At 29.5% G+C, this 22,372-nt stretch overlaps 1 protein-coding gene across 1 annotated transcript in view; it reads right to left on the bottom strand.

Moving 5' to 3' along the window:
• Window positions 1-22,372, bottom strand: part of LOC147806289 (uncharacterized) — a 50,594-nt gene that overhangs the window by 4,765 nt on the left and 23,457 nt on the right. Inside the window, exons 3-6 of the mRNA XM_087169107.1 lie at window positions 11,390-11,866; window positions 9,623-9,739; window positions 4,272-4,499; window positions 1,038-1,280 (exon numbers count right to left, since the gene is read on the bottom strand). Of these exons, the coding sequence (XP_087025233.1) occupies window positions 1,038-1,280; window positions 4,272-4,499; window positions 9,623-9,739; window positions 11,390-11,866 (1,065 nt within the window). The remainder of the gene's footprint in view (window positions 1-1,037; window positions 1,281-4,271; window positions 4,500-9,622; window positions 9,740-11,389; window positions 11,867-22,372) is intronic.

Raw genomic sequence — 22,372 nt, 5'->3', positions numbered from 1 at the left:
TTCCATAGGTATATACTCCAGTCCAAAGACAGCTAGGAAGTGTTGAATAGTGGCCGCCGCAATGATAGATCATGACATACCAATTTCCGATTTTAATGGTTCAAAGGTTTAGGATTTGGGAAGTAAGGTTCAGAAAAGCTTAATTAGAAGATTGAAGATTTTAATTTCACTTTTTCCTTATTTCGCGTAATTTTTAAAAAAAAAATCAGACAATGAAATGTATGCCATGATGTATCATTGCGTTGGCAATGATGCATCCTGTCGTACTACAACTATGAAGGTTAGATCATCCTGCTATAATCCCGAAAGTCCTTGGTTCGAATACTGTTGACTGCTAACGAGCATTTCTGTCACACGTTTCTCCCATCACATCACGTTGGAGGTCATGAAATTTGTTCAAAAATGAGTATATGCTGTTTCAATTTTGAATACATGGGATTTTCCCAATGTGACTATTGCTTGCTTCCGATTATTCAAGGCACATTTTTCTCAATCTTGAGAAACCCTTATTTTCAGTGTAAATTAGGTTATCAAGTTTATAAACAACTCATCAATGTCAAGAAAATCTATAAAAAAATGCACCTTTCAATGAATTGGAGAAACTGTAAATACTGGATGTTGATTTTCATTTGACTATTATTTAATAAAAGCGTTCTATTTTAATTAAATGTATTTAACACGAATTATTTTAAAAATTCGATAAATGTTGTGAAAAAAAGCGTTATTTGTCATAATTGTTAGAAAATGGAGAGAAATAATGTCATAACCGTTAGAAATGGCTGCCGTTACCTTACTAATGCTGAAATGCTAGTTTTTATGCGATTACAGTTAATTTTTCCTTTAACATCGATACAAGTTTGACAAATTTTTATATTATTTATGGTCTTCTGTGCTGTAAACGAAAGTGTATATTAATATTTTCATTTTTATACGGATTGCAAATATACATATTAAGACCGGCGACAGTGATATTCCTTATTTTTAAGTAAGAGTTGCATTTTAAACCTTTTAATCTGCATTTCAACGCTTCAACTTACTTCATTACTTCTTGCTAGGAGTGCTCTCTGCTGTTCAGGTGTTCGTCGTATTTCCAAATCGGGGTCCGATGGGACGTAATACAATGCTTGCTGGGCGGCCGTTGGGGCATACTGTGTGAGCAGAGGACGCGAGGTAGACAGAAGCGTGGTTAGCGCGGTGAAGCTGGGCCGCCTGCCTTGATTGGCGAGCATCCGTTTCGGTCGCCTCAGCTGTCCGTCTAAGTCGTGGTCGTAATGTACATCCTACGGATTGCAACATCAGAAAATAAAAGAAAAAGTTAACAAATTAAATTTTGCATTTAGTAATCATGTAGCTTTGTTAAGCAATGTAGAACTAATGGTTAGTCTTGTCAACAATTTTTCTATCAAACCCTGATAGAAAATTTACTTTTAGAGAGTGAAATTGTAATTTGTCACAGTCAATTTCACACCTAAACAGCATAATCATCACATATTTTGACAGCTGATATAGCAAGAATTGATTGTGAAAAATTTATTCTACGCAGTAGTATGTGGTTGATGCCGTTTTGAATATGAAAAGCGAAAAGTACAATTGTCGGCATAATTTACTTTTTTTCAATCGAAAAGGTAAGAGTTATGCACAAGCAAGAAAAAAAAATATCTGATGCGTATGAAGAAGATGTGTTGTCAGGAAGCCATTGCTAGTTTACAGAACCGGAAAAATTGCGATTGAGATGCATGCACCACTACGTCTGTTTCAGCATATTGCGACAAAATAAAAGCAATAACTGGTGTAAAATAGTGAGTAAAATCAAGGGAGATTACTGCAGATTTAAATTTATCAAATTCGATCATCCATGATCATTTGAAAAACCCGAAGTTTATTCTCAAAGCTAGACATATGGGTAAGGAATTTTGAGCCGTTGCGTTTACGTCTGTGATTTGCTTTTCAAACGTCAAGAAAATCAACGTCAAGAAAACGTCAACGCATATAGGGGCAAGAAAAGGGCTGTTTACATTTTTACTTTCTGAACAAATTTTTACTTTAAGATGGAAATAACTTTCCAAACATCCCGATATATGAATGTGTGTTACTAAGATTTGGTGAACTGTATTTTTGGTTTCGTAAAGTATTTATTACTTGCATATCTGGCAGTACTTTTACTTTCGTTACTTGTACCGCCGGTACAAGTAAAAAGTACGTACTTTTACTTGTACTTCGTTACTTTTTAAATTTAGTACTTTTACTTGTACTTTCGTTACTTTTTTAGGGAAAAATTACAAGTATTTGTAACGGAAATGTCGAATAAAATCGTTACTTTTTTCTAAAACTCGGAAAATTTTTCCAAAAAAAAAAATTTAATTTTAAAAAAATGCTTATGTTTTTTTAATTTGTAAAATTAATGTGCAATATATATGCATTCACAGCTAACTTCGTGTTTAAATACCTTGACCTCCCGTGGAGCGTTTATTCAGCGTGGATAAGCACGTTCTGAGAAATTCTCGCAGCAGACTCAGTGACACCACTTTCGAAATGCAATTATTTTGCAAAATGAATAAAAATATTAATTAGCAAGTTATTTTCATTCATTTTCGAGTTTTATGCATTTATTTAATACATTTTAAATAAAAAATGTTGGATTTTTTTATTGCGTTTTTCAGTTTTCTTTTTGAACTCGCTAATAATACATTTTTGTCTTAATACATTTTTTACTAAATAAATTTTTACCTAGTACATTTTTTACTGAAATTATGTTGATGCCCGACCTTGTCAAACAAAGCCCAGTCAAATCTCTAAGAACTTCAGAACTATTTGTGCTATTGAAAACTATTATAATTACTATTTTAACTCTTGAAAACTCGAAGGTATTAATTTAGCCGCTGATACTAAAATTCGTTTACAAATTTTAATTATTCCGTTAGACAGAAATGTTTGGAAAATGAGTTTCTCGCATGACTTCAGCATTAGCCATTGTTACAAATAAAACTGTAAACTGTTCTGTTTCAACTTATACTGCACATTCAATTATTTTTCACAAAGCTATCTGAAACCCCGTGTTTGCTTTGTTTATGTTTGTGCTTTTAAAACGCGTTTCTATAGAGTAAAACAATTTTAAACCAATGGTAATTTAAATAAATAAAAATAATAAAATAAAAATTAAAATTAATAGATAAAATTTCTTTTTCTTGCAAATCCATAAAAAGTTTGATATTAAAATTATATTTGATTTTAAAATTATATTATACGATTATATTATAAAATTATATTATAATATTCTTCCGAATTTAAAAATAAATTAATGTCCATAACTTTCAAAATTAAAAAGAATTAAATAAATAACAACAATTTCGCAAAAACATTAAAGAACATAAGAATATTATTCAATAAAATTTAGGTTACTTTGAATTTTCGATTTCCTAGAAATGTACTTTTAAATTGTTACTTTTTTTGTTTAGTACTTGGACTTTTACTTGTATTTTTTTCTCGTTACTTTTTAAAATAAGAACTTTTTACTTTTTACTCGTTACTTTTTTTAAAAGTACTTGTACTTTTACTAGTTACTTTTTAAAAGTAACGTTGCCATATATGATTACACGTCAGCTCTAACTTCTTGTAAATTAATTACGTAATCAATAATTTGTTGGTAAAATTATTGCTAGGTAAATCAATTGTTTATTATGCTAATCAATTATTCTATTGTAATTCATTTTCGTAATTTTGTAATGTAATTATTTACTTATTTATAAATTCGTAATACGCAATACAAAATAATGTATGAGTGTGTTTTGTTTCGATTTTCGAATTTTAAACAGCATTTTTGTAAAAAAATTTCTTTTAAATTTTATAATTTTCTTACATGACTAACATTACACCATTATTTTAATTTAATATTTAATTATTTTTAAAAATGATGAAAACAGGCTGCTGAAAATTAAGATTATTGCTTTAGTTCAAATGCTTTATATTTTTGTTTTTAATTGTTCAATTATGCTTAAAATAATGATTAATAATAAATAAAGAGTACCTAAGTGTTCAGAACACATATTTATGTTAGCTTCTTTCTGGATACCATTTACAAAAATTAAAATTATTGATTCACGTTAAACTATAACATGGTAAAATTGCGTAAGTGACAAATTAGACCACATTATTGCTTATTTTTATATTCTTGCTTGCACGATTGTTAGGAATAACAATGTATCTAACATTATTAATACAACAATGTATTTAAAAACGAGGCAAAATATTTTAAACAGTGGAACTCAATTTACCTCGATATCAATAACAACTCCACCAGCTACTGTTTTTCTCTTTCTCAGTTCTGTAATAAGTTCCACGAATTCTTCTTTTAGTTCTTCCATGCGATGATTTAGAGCTTTCTGGTAGAGTGGTGCCGGGGCGTATTCCGGAGGATGGATATAGCCTGGCATCGACATCATCTCCAGCTTCCGCGTGATTTCGTGTAGTTCATCTTGTACTGCGTGCAATTTGCTATTGATCTATGTAAAAATGAATTTCAATTTTGTAGTAAGCGTTGAGAGCCATTCTCGAATTGAAAACCGGAGAGTAACACATTCTATAGCTTACATGATAAGTGGTTTTTATTGTTTGAAAGCTTTTAAAAAGCATATGACGCTTCATACTCAATTTTCTTTAAACTTTTTTAATATTGTGTTGAAATGTAAGTGTATTTACAGTTTGCGTTTTTAAATTTAATAACGCAAAATGAAACGTTTTCAGCTCCGTAAAGTTAATATTAAAATCTGGCTTAAAAACTGGTTGATATTAAAAACTGGTTTTCCAAGACTGTAACGAGAAAAAAAGATTTATAAACTGAAGACAGATTAATAAAAGTTCCATTAAATTTACTAAAACATAATAAATCTCATTAACATGGTTTTTTTCCCCCCAATTTTTATGAGAGTTGTTTTAGTTGTGTTATTAGTTAGCTTTTGGTAGCATTCATAATTTATATCCAAATTCAAAATCACGCTAAATTGAAATAGTCTTGCAATAAATGATGATTTAATAATAATGACGACAGCAGTGTTTTACCACTTAGAGTGCTTGTTCATAAAGCGAAGTCATAGTTTTCGGTAGAAAATGCTCAAAACAGCTAAATATTTTTAAATCTACAATGAATAGTTCTGCATGATTTTAAAAACTTCTTTATTGTAAATATTTTTATTTACTAAATCTCACTAAACTATAATTTAGGTCAAGTCATAGGCTATTCATGTCATTCATCCAATAAATCCAACAGGAGTATTTTTCAACTGAGAGAGAAAGATATGCGTAATTGTCACCTGGTTTATACAATACATCATATGTTTTCTGAAACGAATGCTTTCAATAGTTCATCATCCTTAAATTTGTAATTACTAATACTGCATGGTTGTTTCATTTAAGATATATTCAATTTACTAGCAAGAGGTACAAACGATATAAGCATTCGCATGCATTCTTGTAAAAAATAATTTTTTAATTAGCTTTGACCTTGTTTATAAAAAAAATCTATCACCGTAAGTACAACCATAGAATTTTGCAGTAAAGGTTCTGGAATATTTAAATCAAAATGTAAATTGTTGGCCACTTAATATTAGATAGAAGCAGCATTAAAATAACTCAATATAAACTAAATATTGCTTCCTTGAATGAATATCTTGATATTTATCTCCTTTAGACTCCAGATAGCCATATTTTTCAACGATTACTATTTTTTATTTTGTTATTAGTTTAGATTAATTTCTGCCAAAAACGTTTGAATACCAATCGCTACCTAATTTCAGTTCCTTTTTCTTCTCTATCCTTACAACAAAATACTTGTTAGCATATAAGAATTTCTTAGTGGTAACAAATGTTGCAGTGTTAGTTTTGAAGTGTCTTAATGGCAGCAAGTGCAAGTAAATATGGATTTCTTGTTACTGATTGCACCTACTAAAACAAAATATTAAAAACATAATAACACTATTTAATCAATCTTTTAAGTGACGAAGCAGTGAACGACTGCTTGTTGCACGAAATGGAAACAATGGAAATTTGATAAGTTACGAAGCTAATACGTTAACTTGAAAAACCAGTAAATTATATGAGATAATGATCCGAATTGATTTGAGTAGAAAGCTTTTTGCTGAAATTAAATGCATCCAAAATTATACTGAAAATATTCCTGCTTTAACGAATGCTACTATTTCTGAAACTGAATAGAAAGCCAAATCATCAGCTGTGTGTTTAAGAGGTCAATTTTGTTCTTCAACGTGGAAATAACAAAATAGGTTACGCAAAATAGGTAAGAGCAAACATACCAAAGCTTAGCAGAAAAAAAGGGGTCTTACATCAATTTAAATGAAAAAAGAAGTTAAATTGCGATTACATATTGACCTGAAGAACAAGTAAATTGTACGAGACAATAAGTCCAATTGAAGTGAGAAGGAAGCTTTTGGTAAAATTGAATGCTCCCCAAGCTGTTAAAATAATTCTTCGTTTTGAAAGCAAAAATCTTGAAAGCATGTCACCTTGATCAAATGCTTTGACTTCTGAAACTAAATAGAAAGACCAGTCATCTGCTTTGTGCCTGAGGGATCGGTCCTGTTCGTCTACTCGAGAGGCAAAAAAGATGATCGCAAAAAATAACAAAGTCTGCACAGCAGAAGATGAACTATTTTCAATTGTGTAAATTAAATCTGAGTACAATCTATATCCGATAAGTTCTGCAAAGAAATTGAACAACAAAATAAAATAAAATCCGATGAGCCAAAATATTGGTAACGCCAGTGCTAATTCCGTTTCAATAAATATACTATGGACTTTCTTGTATAGAAAAATGAATTTTTCTACACGTCTTTCATTAAATCTGGAAGGAATAATTATAGTTTTTTCGCATTTTTTTATCATTTTGCTTAGCATATAAGACCAATAAGCGTAAAAAATGCTTAAGATTGAGGGTACAAAAGTAGATATGAGTCTTGAGGAAAGAAAATACCACAATGAACCTACTGCTTTGGTGGTATAACCAAAAGTTGTATTGAACCCAAACGTTATGGACAAAAACCAAGTGTCTGCCACAGTGTGATTGATAAAAAATAAAGTTGAAATAAAAGCATATAAAATTATAATAAATAGCAAGAATACAATGGTAGCAAAGTTAGCAATACAATTATATTTTTTCATGAGGTCTCCATAAAATTGATTTAATGATTTGATTGTTTTAAATAGTTTATTAATCTCATTTCTTTTCATGCAAAGGGATACCCAGCAAACAAACATAAACATTCTCCAAAATAATAAACACATAACGGCTTTTTTACTTTGAATGTCGTTAGGAAATATTAGCAAATCACTGGCGTATATTAAAATTGAATGAATTAAGAAGGAAGGTACAAAGAAAAACGACATCCAATGTAAAAACTTTTCCCATTTCATTTTGGAATTATTATCGAAGCTTTTAATGCCTAATAGGTACAGGAGATTCAAAAGGATGTTATATTCGTTTAAATTGTAGAAAATAAATATTTTTAATTTCAAAATGCTAAATTTCATTTTGATCTCTTCAGTATTCTCAAAATATTTGTTTTCGTTCAATGTGACAGGAATTTTAATTAGTACCACCAGTCTTAATAAAGTCAACTTTTTACTGTCAGAATTAGTAGGTTTATTAATTTATGCAAACAATCATCAATTGTATCATTCTCGGCAGTTATCAAAAGCGAAATATGACAGCAACGTTACAAATGCGTACACTATGATCCAAAATTTTATAGTACTATTTGATTTAACGACAAATGTCCATTTTCAGTCAAAACAACAACATTTTCAATACGGGCGAAATTGAAATTTTTATCTAAAATCAGTAAAACTCAATGTAGTCAAATTACAACTAAATTACTCTCTGAAAATATCATTAAAAAAGATAGAACAGTAATGAAAAAAATGCACACCGAATACTACTCCAAACTTCTTTCACGTTAATTAGTTTCCTCAATACTAAATATTAGTTTTTAAATAAATATTCTTCTTTTATGTTTAAGTATTACTTTATGTAAGTAAACAGTAATTGAATTACCCCTGCAATATTCGGAACCGAAATATATAAAAATAATGTAAAGTTTATACATTTTTTTCTAAATATTTGGCTTCTTCTTTGGCCTATTTTCTAAATATTTGGCTTGATCAGATATCAAGATTTTAAAATATGCAGTTCAATTAACGGTGTTTTTCTATTTTTGGTACTTTTCTAAGAACTTGTGATTTGATATAAGTACACACGTTGGATTCAATTCTAACGAACTTATATGCATAGTTATAAAGAAGATTGATTTTAGATGAACCGAACCTTCTCCGTAATGTTTTGTTCAAAATTATCAAGAATGCTTCTTAATTTTCAATGTCCAATGTCCTCTATTATTATACGTTTTCGTCTTTAAGGTAACTTTGACTCAAAAAAGCAAAACACATGTAGATGAATCTAAGAGAACTCAAACTGATTTCTTGCAAAACTTTAAGAATCATTCGTAATTCTTAAAACACCAGTATCATGAAACATATAATCAATTTCAATTTTTATTGTTAAAATTATGCACCAATTTTAACTCGATAAAAGTAAAATATCAGTTCATTTCTCAAGAAAACGTTAACGATTAAGACTGACGATTACGACTACGATTAGAACTAACTCATCACTGATTAGAAAGAGAATGTTGGAAAAGAATCTATAGAGGACTTAAAAAAGCTCATTTCTTACATAATATCGATTTGCTTCAGAGATGGCAATTAAATTTATTTCTTGTTTGCTACGCAATGCTTAAAAGTCAATAGTCATCCATTCAAATGTCAATTTTTAAAAAATATGCATAACGTATATGCATAACTTAGATTGCATATAAAAAGAAAATTAAAAGTTTGAGATGAAACTGGTTTTATATTTAAAATGCTTCATAGAAAAATAATGTTTCATAGAAAAAAGTTAAACTGTTTTCTTTCTTTTGGACCTTATTAATTGTTGACATTTTACAGAAAAACAGTTATACCTTTATAGTTTACATCGACTTTTTATTAGGAAATTTAATTTATTTTATGTACTTACATTTATTTCTTAAAAAAGTCTCTGAAAGGAAAGGAAATGACTTTTTCATTCTTTCTTAATTGTTGCGTCTGTTGTCATAACATTTCTTTGGGCATCAATCGAAAATCAATCATGCTTTTATAAAAAATTATTAGCAAAAAGTTAAAAATGAATTAAATTATTCATTTCGTAAAATTTTTTAATTTATTACTTACAGAAGCATTAAATCATATGCTTAAATTTGCAAACAAGAATCCTATCCAAATTCAAAAGGTTGAACTTATTAGATTGTTTATTAAAATAAAATCGATCAATATAAATACACTTGTTTTTTTTTAAGTATAAAAGTTATTTTTTTCACTTCAAAAATAATTTAGCTAAAAAAGAATCAAATTGGAAGCGGAAAGAATTTGGACTAACGAAGATTTATTTAAACATGTCTTTTACATAAAAAGTGACAAGAAAAATAAAATTTATCATTTTTAAATTTATTGACTTGATAGCTCTAGAACGATCTTTTCTTAAAACAGTCATCAATAAAAAAAAAGAAATAATTATTACCTCCTTAACAGATGGCTTGAATATCTCTTCTCTCCTCCGCTCAGCAGTAAACGAGCTCCTTCTCCTTTCCTGACCAGGGATTTTACGTTTTGCTATAATACTGTACATCCTGTCTAGCTGCAATGGTAATCGTAATTGAATAAAGTTACGTAAGTAGTCTAATTGAATAAAGTTACGTTGTTTAAACATACAATTGCAACACAATCTTTTACAAGTGCTAAGAAGAAGGAAGAAAATAACAGTAGCTGTCATAACTAAACAATGCCAAATCTTATGGATTTTTTGCAGTTGATTAAAGTGTTAAAGTTAATTCTTGTACATTTTGCTTGTAGGATGTCCTTTAAAATTTTTCTTTATTAATATAAAGGATAACAAAAGTTACAGAAAAAATTTTATTAAATAAATTTGAAAGAAAAATAACAACAACAAAAAATGGTTTTTTACCCTCTGATATCAACTGTGAGTTTACCAGGATGCAACGTAAACGCAAAAAGCTTCGTGGCTTGTCTTTCTAAAGATAGCTTTGTCACGAAGGATCAATACCTTAGCATTCCATTTTACTCAATATAAAGCATGATTTCCTTTTTATGTAAATATTTTGCATGAAAAACTCGTTTTGAAGGAGACGGCGTAATTAGCAAACCTTAATAATGATTTGAGAATGATAAGGAAGAATTAAAGGATTGATAATCTAGTATGCTATCACAGAATCTAACGTGAAATTTCACTGAAGATACTTTAGAACAGATGTTAGAAACTTAAATATTTTATCGTATGGTGAATGCAGTCTTCACCTAAGACTAATAGCCAAAATTCGATTCCCCGTTCGGAAGCTGTTGTCTGATTCAATTGCACTTTCATCGATTGTATCTTTATAGTTAGGAATCCGCCATAATATTATGTTCCAGGAAGTACTAGAGAAGAAAAAGTCCATGCATGGTTGAGACAAATATAGAAAGGAGAAAAAGTACGGCTCTTAGAATACGTAACTAACGCAGGCACAACTTACAGAGTCAACAATATACTCAGATTTAGCAGAGTGTCATTTGTTTGAAGATCCAGCTCATACGCATAAGAAGCAAAGTGACTGTCAGGAGGTGCATCACCTGTGAACCGTTTGTAGGGCAAATCTAAATGTATGGTTGGGTATGGTACCTCTCACACAACCATTTCTTTTTATGTCAACATGAGTAAGCAGATGTAATCAACATGGGTGATATACATTTATTCCTAAGGGAAAATCTTCATTAAAAGTACAATAGCGTTATGTAATGCAGAACACACCAATAATAAATAGAAAGAGAAAACTTTTTTACTTATCCCTAACCACAGTAGTGATTGGGCGGAGAGCAGGGTTACAACCCGTTTCAAGAACTTCTGCTGCTGTTCCCCTAAATAATGTATTTTTCCTTTATACACAGGGATCGCACTAAATCACCTTGGGGGAATGGTTTACAATATATCTATCGAAGCAAGTCTTCTTCCCCTATGTATTTTCTTTGGTTGAGTTTCGCATTAAGGAAATCGAGTGAATACGACCACCACCTGCTCTCCGTTTTAAATTGTAACAGTGTAGTGCATGCATTATTCCTAGTAATTATGAGTAAATTCTAAACCAACATAAAAGCCGCGATTAGTCATGGGCTAGTTAATAATCAAATCAAACAAACTTCACTTTTGTTTGGCATTGATCATATAGGAAAGGAAATTCTTTTGGACATGCAGTATTCGATTCATGATTTATCAGAACGAATTTAGAATACTTACATGCGTTGTAAAGCCTTTCACTAGAATCTTCGGCGACGCAATGGTGCCACTGTCTGCAGACACACCAACATAAAAATTTCCAGCGTAAGAAAATATACAGAAGGCCACAGGAACATCTGGATGTGAGTTCATCCAGAAAGTGACGGATTTGAGGCGGCAGGAAGCTAGCATCACTTGCCTCTCGGGACCAGGAAGGCTGCAAAAGGAAAGACTAGCATTCTTGAGGACGGTCCGCACCAGCCATTGGCACACGCAGGCAGGAAGAAGGGTCATCAAGTAGTGGATTGTGCTGTACATGACGACGGCATCACAGGAACCTTTTAGTTCGTCCATGCACTGATGGACGTCCCAGAGACCAGGAATGGCGCCTTCAGTGTTGGTGGGTAGTTTGGCATTGACGACAGCAAAACCAGTACCAAGCTCTGGGTAGGACTCCATGGACGTAGGCTCATAACGTAGATCAAGTGGTATGTTTACCTAAGGTCATACATGATAGTTTATATTTTTTTCTGAGCATACGAATTTTTGAAATATCTATTACTTAAATTATAGTATATGTCTAACAGTGCATGCTAGGATTATTAAGATTAATATGTAATTTTTAGTTATCGTTACAGTTATTTTATGTAAACATGGTGAGAACTTATTTATAATGTTATTTATCTAACTATAGCTTATTTTTTTAAATTAAAAATGACTAATATATGTGTATTCAATTTAATTGCACTAAATCCAGCACACAGAAACATACTTGATTCGAACAAAAACGTGAAGAAATTTTAAAAAATGAAAATATACATACAGTAAAAAATAAAATAATTTTGCAGCACCAACAAAACTAGAATGGATTTTGAGCAATTCGAGAACAATGGTATGTCTGAAGTATGCGCACGTTATTCGAAATATAAATTTAATTTGTTTATTACCCCACTAAACTCTATAGGACAAAAGGTCTGTTAACCCAAACATCCATTCATTCATCCTTTGGATATTGTTTAACTGCTAAGCTATCTCTTTCATAGAATAGGTACTTCAAGAGTATCACTTTGAAATCTTTTTCAGTGTCCGTCTATATCTCCAATAGATTCGTTGATTTTTAACTCTCTTTCAGCCAATTAATTCTCTGTTAGAGAAATTTTACCAAGTCCCTTTTTAAAATTTCCAGTCTAATTTAGTTTTTATTTCATTTAATAGTATTTTTTAACTTTTGAAATTTTTTTTTGACATTTCTTTACTAACTACGACAGATGCATTGCAATATGAAAAAAAGGGCAAGTAGCATGTAAGTGGTCATGAGATGCTTGCTTTGTATCGTGTTTTAAATCAATGCTTGTGTTAAAATCAAATTTACACTCTAACTAAAATGTCTGGGTCTTTTTGACTTGATTATATGGTATGCAAATAAGGTGTATTACGTAGTGTAAATATAAATAAGTCATTCTTACAATAGAATTAGCCGAAAATATAAAGAGGGTTACTGCATAGAATTTTTGTGTCTGTAATGTTCCTCGTGTTCCTTTGTGAGATAATCCAAATGTATAAGGTTTTTTGCTTGTAGGATGAAATTGCATCAGAATGAATTTTATAATCTATGGAATTATTAAAATCTCAAGAACAACTGAAGCAGTTTGAGTAGTTTTTTAACAAAACTAAACCTTTACAACTTATTAATTATTTATCTTATTTATTTAGGGTTTCAACTAAATCGAAACGCCAAAAATATCAATAAAAAAAGTTAGAAATAGCAATTTTTATTCATAACAATCTTTATATAACCTATGACCTAATTAGTTGAGTTTTGTTTTATTCAATTCAGTGTGAAACTTACATATTAAACAATACTTCACTTTTCCAAATATCATTATCAAAGAGATAAATAGCTAAAAGTCCAAAATAGCAAAATGCATTTTCATGCATAAAACCATTCTACATTTTATATAGTTAGTCCTATCGTCGGAAACTTGACCTCACTGGATTTAGTAAATACACCGTAAACAGTATCTCAGCTGTCTATTGACTAATGTTTAATCTTTTCCCAATTTTTACCCCTTTTCCCTCCTCAAATCAAAACTCGAAGCATCGGGTCGTGCAACTTTTGTTTCTTATAAGAGAAGAGTACTTGACAGTTAGCTGATTGATAGCGGGAAAAAAAATTCCGATTTGGTTGAAGCCCTATTTTTACTTTGTAAAAAATGAAGTCTTGATTTTACGCACTATACAAACATTTCATTAGACATTTATGAAAAAAGTAAATACTTTTCAGTGCCATCAGTTGCATTTTGAAAATAAATAAAATTAGCAATGTTTTGTGGCTTTCTTGGCCAAGTGGTCTCGCCGTTCAACAATAGCTTGGAGATAGCAAGTTCGAATCACATCAGGAAACTCAATGTATATTTGTGATATACTTCTACAACTTCTGATTTTTTTTTAATTAGACAAAAGCTTATAAGCCGTATTTTGTAATAAAAACATAAGCCTGAGTGTGTGGGTGTAACAATATATAAAAATAAATAACGTGACTTGAAAAAAAAATAAGCTAATCACTGCAATGTTATCAGAAAAGCAATATAATTTGAATTAAATTATATCGTATTCAAATAGTTCCAAGTTTTATTACTCTGTGGCTTTTAAATGCGTTCTTCGCTGTTCTTCGCTGGCAATATGAAACTTTGACTACTTTCCACATCACTATGAGGAAGGCGGTGAAATTTTAGCTGCAGATGCATTTATTGTACCACAGAATACTGAATTTTTGCAAAACAAACTTAGCATTAGGTTGCTCAACAGCAATCAGGAAAAAACAAGACGTTCTGTCTATTTTTTTAACAAAAAGTTGCAGTCCTCTTGTGGTGGAAATTGGAACTATTTACCCCATTTAATTTTTTTTTTAATTTTTTTTCTTTTCTAATAAGAATGCAGCAATGCCTTTTCTTCCCTTGAAATTCTGTATAAAAATTTTACATTAAAAATGGGTCAGCCATTTAGTGGCCAGTGCTGAAATAATTTATAATAATTTTATAATTTATAATAAATTTATAATTTTTAATAAATTTATAATTTATAATAAATGTATAATTTATAATAAATTTTTAATTTATAATAAATTTTTAATTTATAATAAATTTTTAATTTATAATAAATTTGTAATTTATAATTCATAATTTATAATTAATTAATAATTAAGCTTGCCTTGTGCGTTAAAATAACATTAAAAATCAAAATAATAAAAAATAAAAAATGAAGGCAACATAAGTATCCATAATCACAAATCTAGTATATTTCACATAAACCACTAAATTTTAAAAAAAATCAACATTTCACTTCCATTTATGAAGCGCGCTATAAAATAATTTATTCAAACGAAAGATTCATGAAATCGGTACATGCCAAGGTGTCAGGAGTATTTCGTAGAGAGACGGTTAACCAAAGAGAAGTTTTTATTTCAAGGAAATCTTCACGCTAATGCGAGTTTTGCCAGACGAAATCCCATTAAATGTTAATTTTCTATGCACCTACCTCTAAAAATTTCCCATTCGCTGATTCAGATTTCCGAGAAACCCTGCACTTAATGGAAAAGTTTAGAAAGCCATTAAAAAGAAGGAAACTGCATATGATGATCGTTTGAAATAGAATTTGGAGTCATAAAATGAAATATTAAGCAGGTTTTGGCTTTCTCACAAGCTATAAAATATTTGCATCTTTAAAACTTATTTACACAATCTTTTCCCGTTTGAATTTTCAAATTTGAAATATTTCTGTAATTGGACTATGTCTTGGACTATAGTTAGTATTGAATATTATATTTTTCAATTTTTGTTCACAAATTGTGTGCTATTTTTCTTTAATTTTTGTAGAAATAAGGTATACCTTTTCCCCCATAGCTTTTTTAATTATTTGTCTTTAAAAGAATGTACTTTTTTGAAATATTTTTTCTCAAGTTCAAATAGTTAAAACTTTATGCACTGGTAATAAAAAAAAATTAGAAAGCGTCCAAGTAATTACAATTTTTAATTTCGTAATTTGTAATTTCGATTTTGGCCAACTCGCCCTCCACTTAAATGATGTAGTATTTCATTTATAGTCCGCTCAACTTATAAGTTAGAGCCACATTACTGTGCTGAACTTAGGTTTTGTTCGTGTTTTTTCCTTAAATGTAACCGCCCAGTAGATATGTTAGATAGATTCGTCTCCTTGTACTATCCTTCCGCTTGTTCAATTGATTTTATATTTACTTTAAAATCTGGAAAAATCAGTGCATGGTTCTAATTTAGGAAACAATGTGCATTGGCCAGATAATTTTGACCCATTCTGACTCTTTAACATAAAAGGTAATGCGAGCATATTCCATTATTTTCCTTGGTTTATCTCAAAAGAATGAATCCCATTTTATTTGTGAGATTAATATGCACTGTAATCAAATAAATCCTCAACCAAGTTCTTCACGAAAGAGAATGTTTTCCAAACCTTGCAGGTGAATTCCTTCGTTTTTTAGGTTGAATTAGAAATATAACATATACTCGGAGGTTTATTTCGTTGTTCTTGAAAAGTCTAAATCAAATAATGCTTTGGAACTATATTCGATTTTCACAGCAATAAAATGAAATAAATTATAAATAAGTGCTACAAAACTTTTTCAGAAGAAAAAATATCTGGATTTACCTTTAAAGTACAACTATCTATTTGTTTCACAGTAAAGATAAGATAGACTTAGTGCGTTCGTTTGTCTGCCCGAACCTTTTTCGCTAAATTCTGAAATTTAGATAATGGATGCGTGGAGCAATTTCAACACCCAATTTCGTAAATTGTTGAAAAATTTCAATTAGTTTGCTCGCGAAAGCTATGTGAATAATGAAGTTTTTCTATACGTTTAACATTATACATTGATGCATACAAGTTTTAGACAATTTTGTTATACAGTTCTTAAAAGATAACTCCAGTAGCAGCTTAATGGGATCGTATTTCACTGGAAGTTTGTTGCACTTTCTTTAAAATAATTATTTTTGATTCATTACATCACGTAAGATTAAGTATAATTAACATATGGAAATGAAATTACCATTAATATTATAAAAGTTGACTTAAACTACGTGTATATTTTTGTTTACAGTTATACTTTTGCAACGTATTCCTATTAACCTAAATAACTTGAAGTCAGCAGTAAAAAGTAAATACAAAATTGTAAATAAAAATATACATTGCTCTATATTTACGATATATTGCTCTATCGTAACGATGTATTGCTCTATCGTAACGATGTATTGCTCTATCGTTATAAATTTTGACTATTTATGTAGCCTGAGCTTAATAGCAATAAATTTGGCTTCAAATCATACTAAGTATAGTAAATCAGGTTTTTTTTTCATTTTTTTTTTTAAGATTTGAATTTTCAAAAACCTTTTCTTATATATCTAATAATGCATATTAACTGGGGGAAAATAAGTAATTAAAAATTATAGTTACTTTATTTTTAATTGTGTCACCATATGCATGTTAGTTTCAAAAGAGTTTCCACTGAGAAATACGGCATTTATGCCATTAATATGGTAATTTTTCAGTTGATATGGTGAGGGGTTTGCCGAAAATTCTGGTTTTCAATATTATAGTTCTTACTACCACATATTCAGTAAAAAATGCAAAACTTAAAAGTAAACTTATTCCCGAATAAATAGTTTTTATGCCATGCTAAGGCATCATGATAAAATTACCAAATTTTATTACCTATTATAAAATCATATTTTATTGCTAATCTTACCAAAATCATTACCAGTGCATACAAAATGACCGAGCTTCATGGGGTTTCCATATTGCTAGAAACACGGTAGATACCTTATTCTTTTAGATTTGTCCATTCCTTTTTTCCAGTGCCATAGCGAAATTTAGTTAAATACAATGTCTCTAAATTTCATACTTAATTGTTAAGTAGTAATTAAATAGAGAAACATTGATCATTCACTATTTCTTTTTACCTTCTACAAAGAGCAGATATTCAGCTAATAATTAATGTACTGAACTGATCTTTTATGTCAAAACTAGTCTCATAAAGTCATAAACAATCCCACTGCAAATACTGGGTTAGAGCCAGATATGCTTAAATTACTCAAACTTGCAACGAAACAAGCCTCTTGGTATTCAACAACATTTTAAACAACAATAGTTCTTCTCAGAATGGTAAAGGTAATTAACGGAGGGACATCAAAATGAAATCTCGCTCGAGGAGGCACTGTTGGCATGTCTTTGTGTAGTTGAATAATGAGTTTCGTATTTTAAGTAGAAGAAATTATGCTACAATGCTTTACGAATTCACCAGTTCAAATCAAGTTCTAATAAAATGAACCAGTTTTATATCATGTTTTTGCAATACGTAAATATATTTCATTAAATTCCTTTATATGTATATGACATGTAATAATTTAATCGAAATGTAATAATTTAATTTTCTATAAAATAAATTTTTATTTATTCCTGGCTATTCTTAGTACTGACTGCATGTACTATATGACATTAAATTTATTACTAGTTCAGAGATGCCAACTTGCTCCGGACAGCAAATAAATATTTTAAAGTGGTAGTTTATCTACTGTGATTCTTGGTTTAATAAATTCAATTTATTAGATTTTTATCTATATACTATCTATACTACTATTTCTGAATAGTTCGTAGGCTTGTATAGTTCACCGCTTTATAGTAGTTATGTCATGCTATACCTTTCAAAAAGCAAGCAAAAATAGTAAAATAAAATTAAGTTTGTAGTTATTTACCATTTTTTAATTATTTATCCGGAGCATCTCTGCTAGTTTTGTAAAATTTATGGAGTTATTTTTCTTCTACTGATAAATTCCACTAAAAATACAAGTCAAGCAACGCATAGTTCGCTGATATTTTTGTTTCTTTCATGTAAAAAGAAAAAAAAATTCCTAGAAACAAACGTTTTGGCAACGGCTAAAAAAAAGCTAAAAGATTAAAAATTGTTAAGAAGCATTTTAGTTGAGAAAAATCGACTTAAAATGTAAAAAAAAAAGTATGATTTTCATAATGAACCGAGCTTCAATTTTTACTCTTCCCTCAAACTTTGCTTTCACTATTTGGATTAATTGATGACAGTGGGAGTTATTTAACATTTACTTTTACTATAGCAACCATTCGTTTCTGAAACTAAATAAGAATCATCATAGGGCTGGATCAACTGCTTCAATGTATTTAACATTATTTTTAAAATATGCCTCATTTCCTAGCACAACTTTTTGTGACTGTGAGTATGAACACGCAAATGACACCATTGAAATTTATATTTTTATAGCATATGTAAAGACTCTCGTAAAGCTATAAATTAAGTTTGCAAAGAATTTCGGCATTGTAGATTTTTTTGCGCATTTTTTATATTTCGAATTTTAGAGAAAATTTCTCTTCAAGCAAGACAGTCACATAAAGATTTCGGCATGGTTATTTACTCTGATATAGGGGGACTTCCACATCGTCTAGAAAAAACAATGAATTTTGTAAAATTCTTTTCAGTTGCTTAGAAGAGATAATTATGTCAAATTTTCCCTAAAAATAGATTTTTTGACACATTTGCCAGAGTTTGTTTTATGATTAATGTAGTTTTTTTGTGACAAGGATTAGTTCATTTATTTTATTCTTTAATATGTTTGTTATAATTAAGAATCGCCATCTTGAATAAAACATTTTTCATACTGAAAAAAGGATTTAAGAAAATTTCTAAAATTTCTTTACAATACAAACTTTATATTCAATAGAATTGCCTCGCTTTTTTAATACATTTAAGTATTTCAACATTTCGTTGATATGTTTGATAGAGAAGCATTTTCACGTGATAATGATTTCTGACATATATGATGTCTTACTGGTGTTTCTAAGCATTGATGAAAAAAAGAGAAAAAAAGCAGAAAAACTCATAAACAAATTTTATGACAATTCTGTTCAAATAATAAAATATATTTAAATTTACTGGCTCAATTATGTATGCAAATTTTAGTATTTCATTTTTCAATTCTCAATTTTTTTAAAAAAATTTGGATTTTTTTTCTTTGCTTTGATACTTATTCCCTTTAAATTTGTCCTCAGACATCTTTATAACATATAAAAGCTATTTTCTGAAACAAAAGCTTTTATTCTGTGAATAGTATTGTTTGTCAACCATAAATTATGTTAGAAGGTAAATCGTTCTCATTGTTTCAAGAGAAGTGATTTTTTTTCGAAATAATTCATCTATCATATATTTTCAATCTCATATTTTTTTCAATTCTTTTCTTCAAAAATATAAAGTATTTTATCATCAGAAAGTGAACAGTATAGTATTATCAATAAGTAGTAAGTATCAATAAGTTTAAGAAAAATCAATAAGTAAACAATAAAACGATATCCTAAGAAGTCATAATGGCATTCGGCGTGGGATCTTTTTCTCCCATTTCAAAAACTTTTCTCTGTCAGAATGTTTGTACATAACATTTTTAAACAAAATTACACTTGAAATTTGCCTTTACAACTGTACGAATTTTTGTATTTTTTTCATCTTATAGTTCTTGCGTTAGTATAGAAGGAAGCTCTGCCGGTAAAATTTTATTGAAACAATAGTGATGACAATGGCAGTAATTTTTCTTTATATATGAGTATATCGAGAGTATGAGATACACTTTCTTTTCGAATAACATGTGGGTGTGAGTTGGTTAAGTAAGAAAGCAAGAATATAGAGAATATCGCTCAGAATATAGAGAAATTTAATCTTAAGAAGTGTAGAACAGCGATTCCCGTTGTCTTCTTCCTGGTATGGAACCCTAAATCATCGAGCTTTTTTTAATGGAGCTCCGATTTTATAACCTCAGTTTATTAGCAGCGGTAAATATATTATCCTAAAAAAAAGACTGCAAGTAAGTTTGGAAATCAATAATATTCTACCAAGTTTTATCAATAGCAATCCAAAAACTAGATTCAATGTCAAGCAATTGAATTCACAGGTTTGGAATGGCTTGCTAATTTGTTTTTGGGATATGTTTTTAATTTGAAACGGTAAAAAAATCTTTACAAGCTGAAAGTAGGCTGAATTATGGTTTTTGAAAAAGAGCTATTTTAAAATGTGAAAATGTTCAACAGAGAAATTAATTCCTTATTCTTTAATTTGGTTATTCTGTTTTAAATAAGTTCAATGAGAAATGCTGATACAATTATTAGTAAATACAGATGGGTTTTGGAAATATTGTAGTGTTATTAGAAGAAGGATATATTTTTAAATTTTCGTTATTTCCTTTTTCATAGGATTTTTATTTAAATAATTGCATTGGAGCAGCCAAATATTCAATAATGCACGAATTATTAGTTGGATACAAACATAGTTACATATTTCAAAAATCATTACTGGTTTTAACATAAAGTCTTGACTCTCAGAACCCCTGAAACCTTTTTAGGGAACTTTAAGTTTCTACGGAAAATATCTTTCAGGAACCCCTAATCCAGATGTCACAATGCATTGCTATTCAGAAATCAGCTTCGTTTTCAGGCTAACCTAAACTTGCAAAAATTCCTGCCAAAAGGATAGAAATTTTATTTTGTCTTGCAGGTAGGGAATGTATGTCTGCATTTTTTTTCCAGGCAGGCTCACTAGATAAAATCTGTTGTTAATTTCGGAATTTGAAAAAAAAATTCTCGTCTAGAGATGAATTTAACACCTAGGATAGATTATCTTGCACTACACTAATGTTTTTTCTTTAAGTTTAGATCCATTTACCAGAATTCCCAACACTGATGGATATTTCTAAGCTTTAATAAATATAATAATAATTTCAGAATATGATGAACTTAAGGTGTTGTAATATTGTAAAAAAGAAAAAGTTCATTTTCGATTTCCACATTCAGAATCAAAAATTGTGAATCGAAATTAAATTCCGCCTAATGTGCATGATGAAAGGAAGCATTTAGCACCCCATTAAAAAATTAAAAATCCTCTCTCATAGGGGTAGTAACCCTGTGATTAGAAAATATAGCAAAAATCGTACTATTTTCATAATTTCTTTTGTTTTTTTATTGGTTCAGCAATGATTCACAATTGGTTCACAAAAGCAAGTTTTGCATTGGGTAATATAACCTTATCATTCTGACAAAACTATTCGCGATCGCTACGCTCGAGTACGCCGTCTAGCGGGAGCCTGTAAATATCGGACATTAATTTATCACGTTTTCATTTAGTTCCATCAAAGTCATTGACTGAATCAGACGCAATTTTTTAGCAGCAAATAAGAAACAAAATTTCCCTAAGGAAAAGGCCGAAGAACTTGAAAAAAATCTCCAGAATATTAGTAAATCTTTCAGGAACAGAACACGCCAAACATTTGAAGAAAAATTCCTCAATAATTTTTAATTTCTATCATCAACAAACTTGCAACTGATGACTTCCGATTTCGGATACTGTTACAGATGTGTGTATTAAGGTAAAATGCATTTCTTCTGTCTTCAATTCATTACGAATTAAAGTGAAGTCAACATTGCTTTCGTCATTCCAGTGAATAAATATGAATTCAGAACATACAGAATTGTAATAGTTATAGCATATTCTTCTTCGTTATAGAATAGTATATATTTCTGTATCCATATAATTCGGAAAACAACAATAAAAAATTATCCAAGTTACTTGAAATAGTACCATTTGTGCTGATTCTTAATTAATTAAAATCGTTTTCTTGGTAAGTTTTTTTTAATTTTGAAAGAATAAGTTCAACTAGAATTCAGCTATTCTGTTTTTAGCTACATATTCAAATTCTTATCAATTATAAAATTTTGCTGTGTAGTATGTTATCTAAAAGTAATGAAGGTATAAACTATGTATCTATTATTTGAGAATACAGTTTTCAAACAAGGAACTTATCATTTTGGAATTCTCCGGGAATCATAAATCAGGTAAGTGCAATGATTTTTACAATAAAAAATTTGCTTGTAAATATATTTTTTTTCATTTGATGATGGTTCTCTACAGAA

Source organism: Parasteatoda tepidariorum, chromosome 8, assembly GCF_982258835.1.
Source record: "Parasteatoda tepidariorum strain Cologne lab strain chromosome 8, Ptep-v5.0, whole genome shotgun sequence".
NCBI lineage: Eukaryota > Metazoa > Arthropoda > Arachnida > Araneae > Theridiidae > Parasteatoda > Parasteatoda tepidariorum.
The sequence above is the reverse complement of the archived record's forward strand: the minus strand, read 5'-3'. Positions and strand labels throughout refer to the sequence as shown.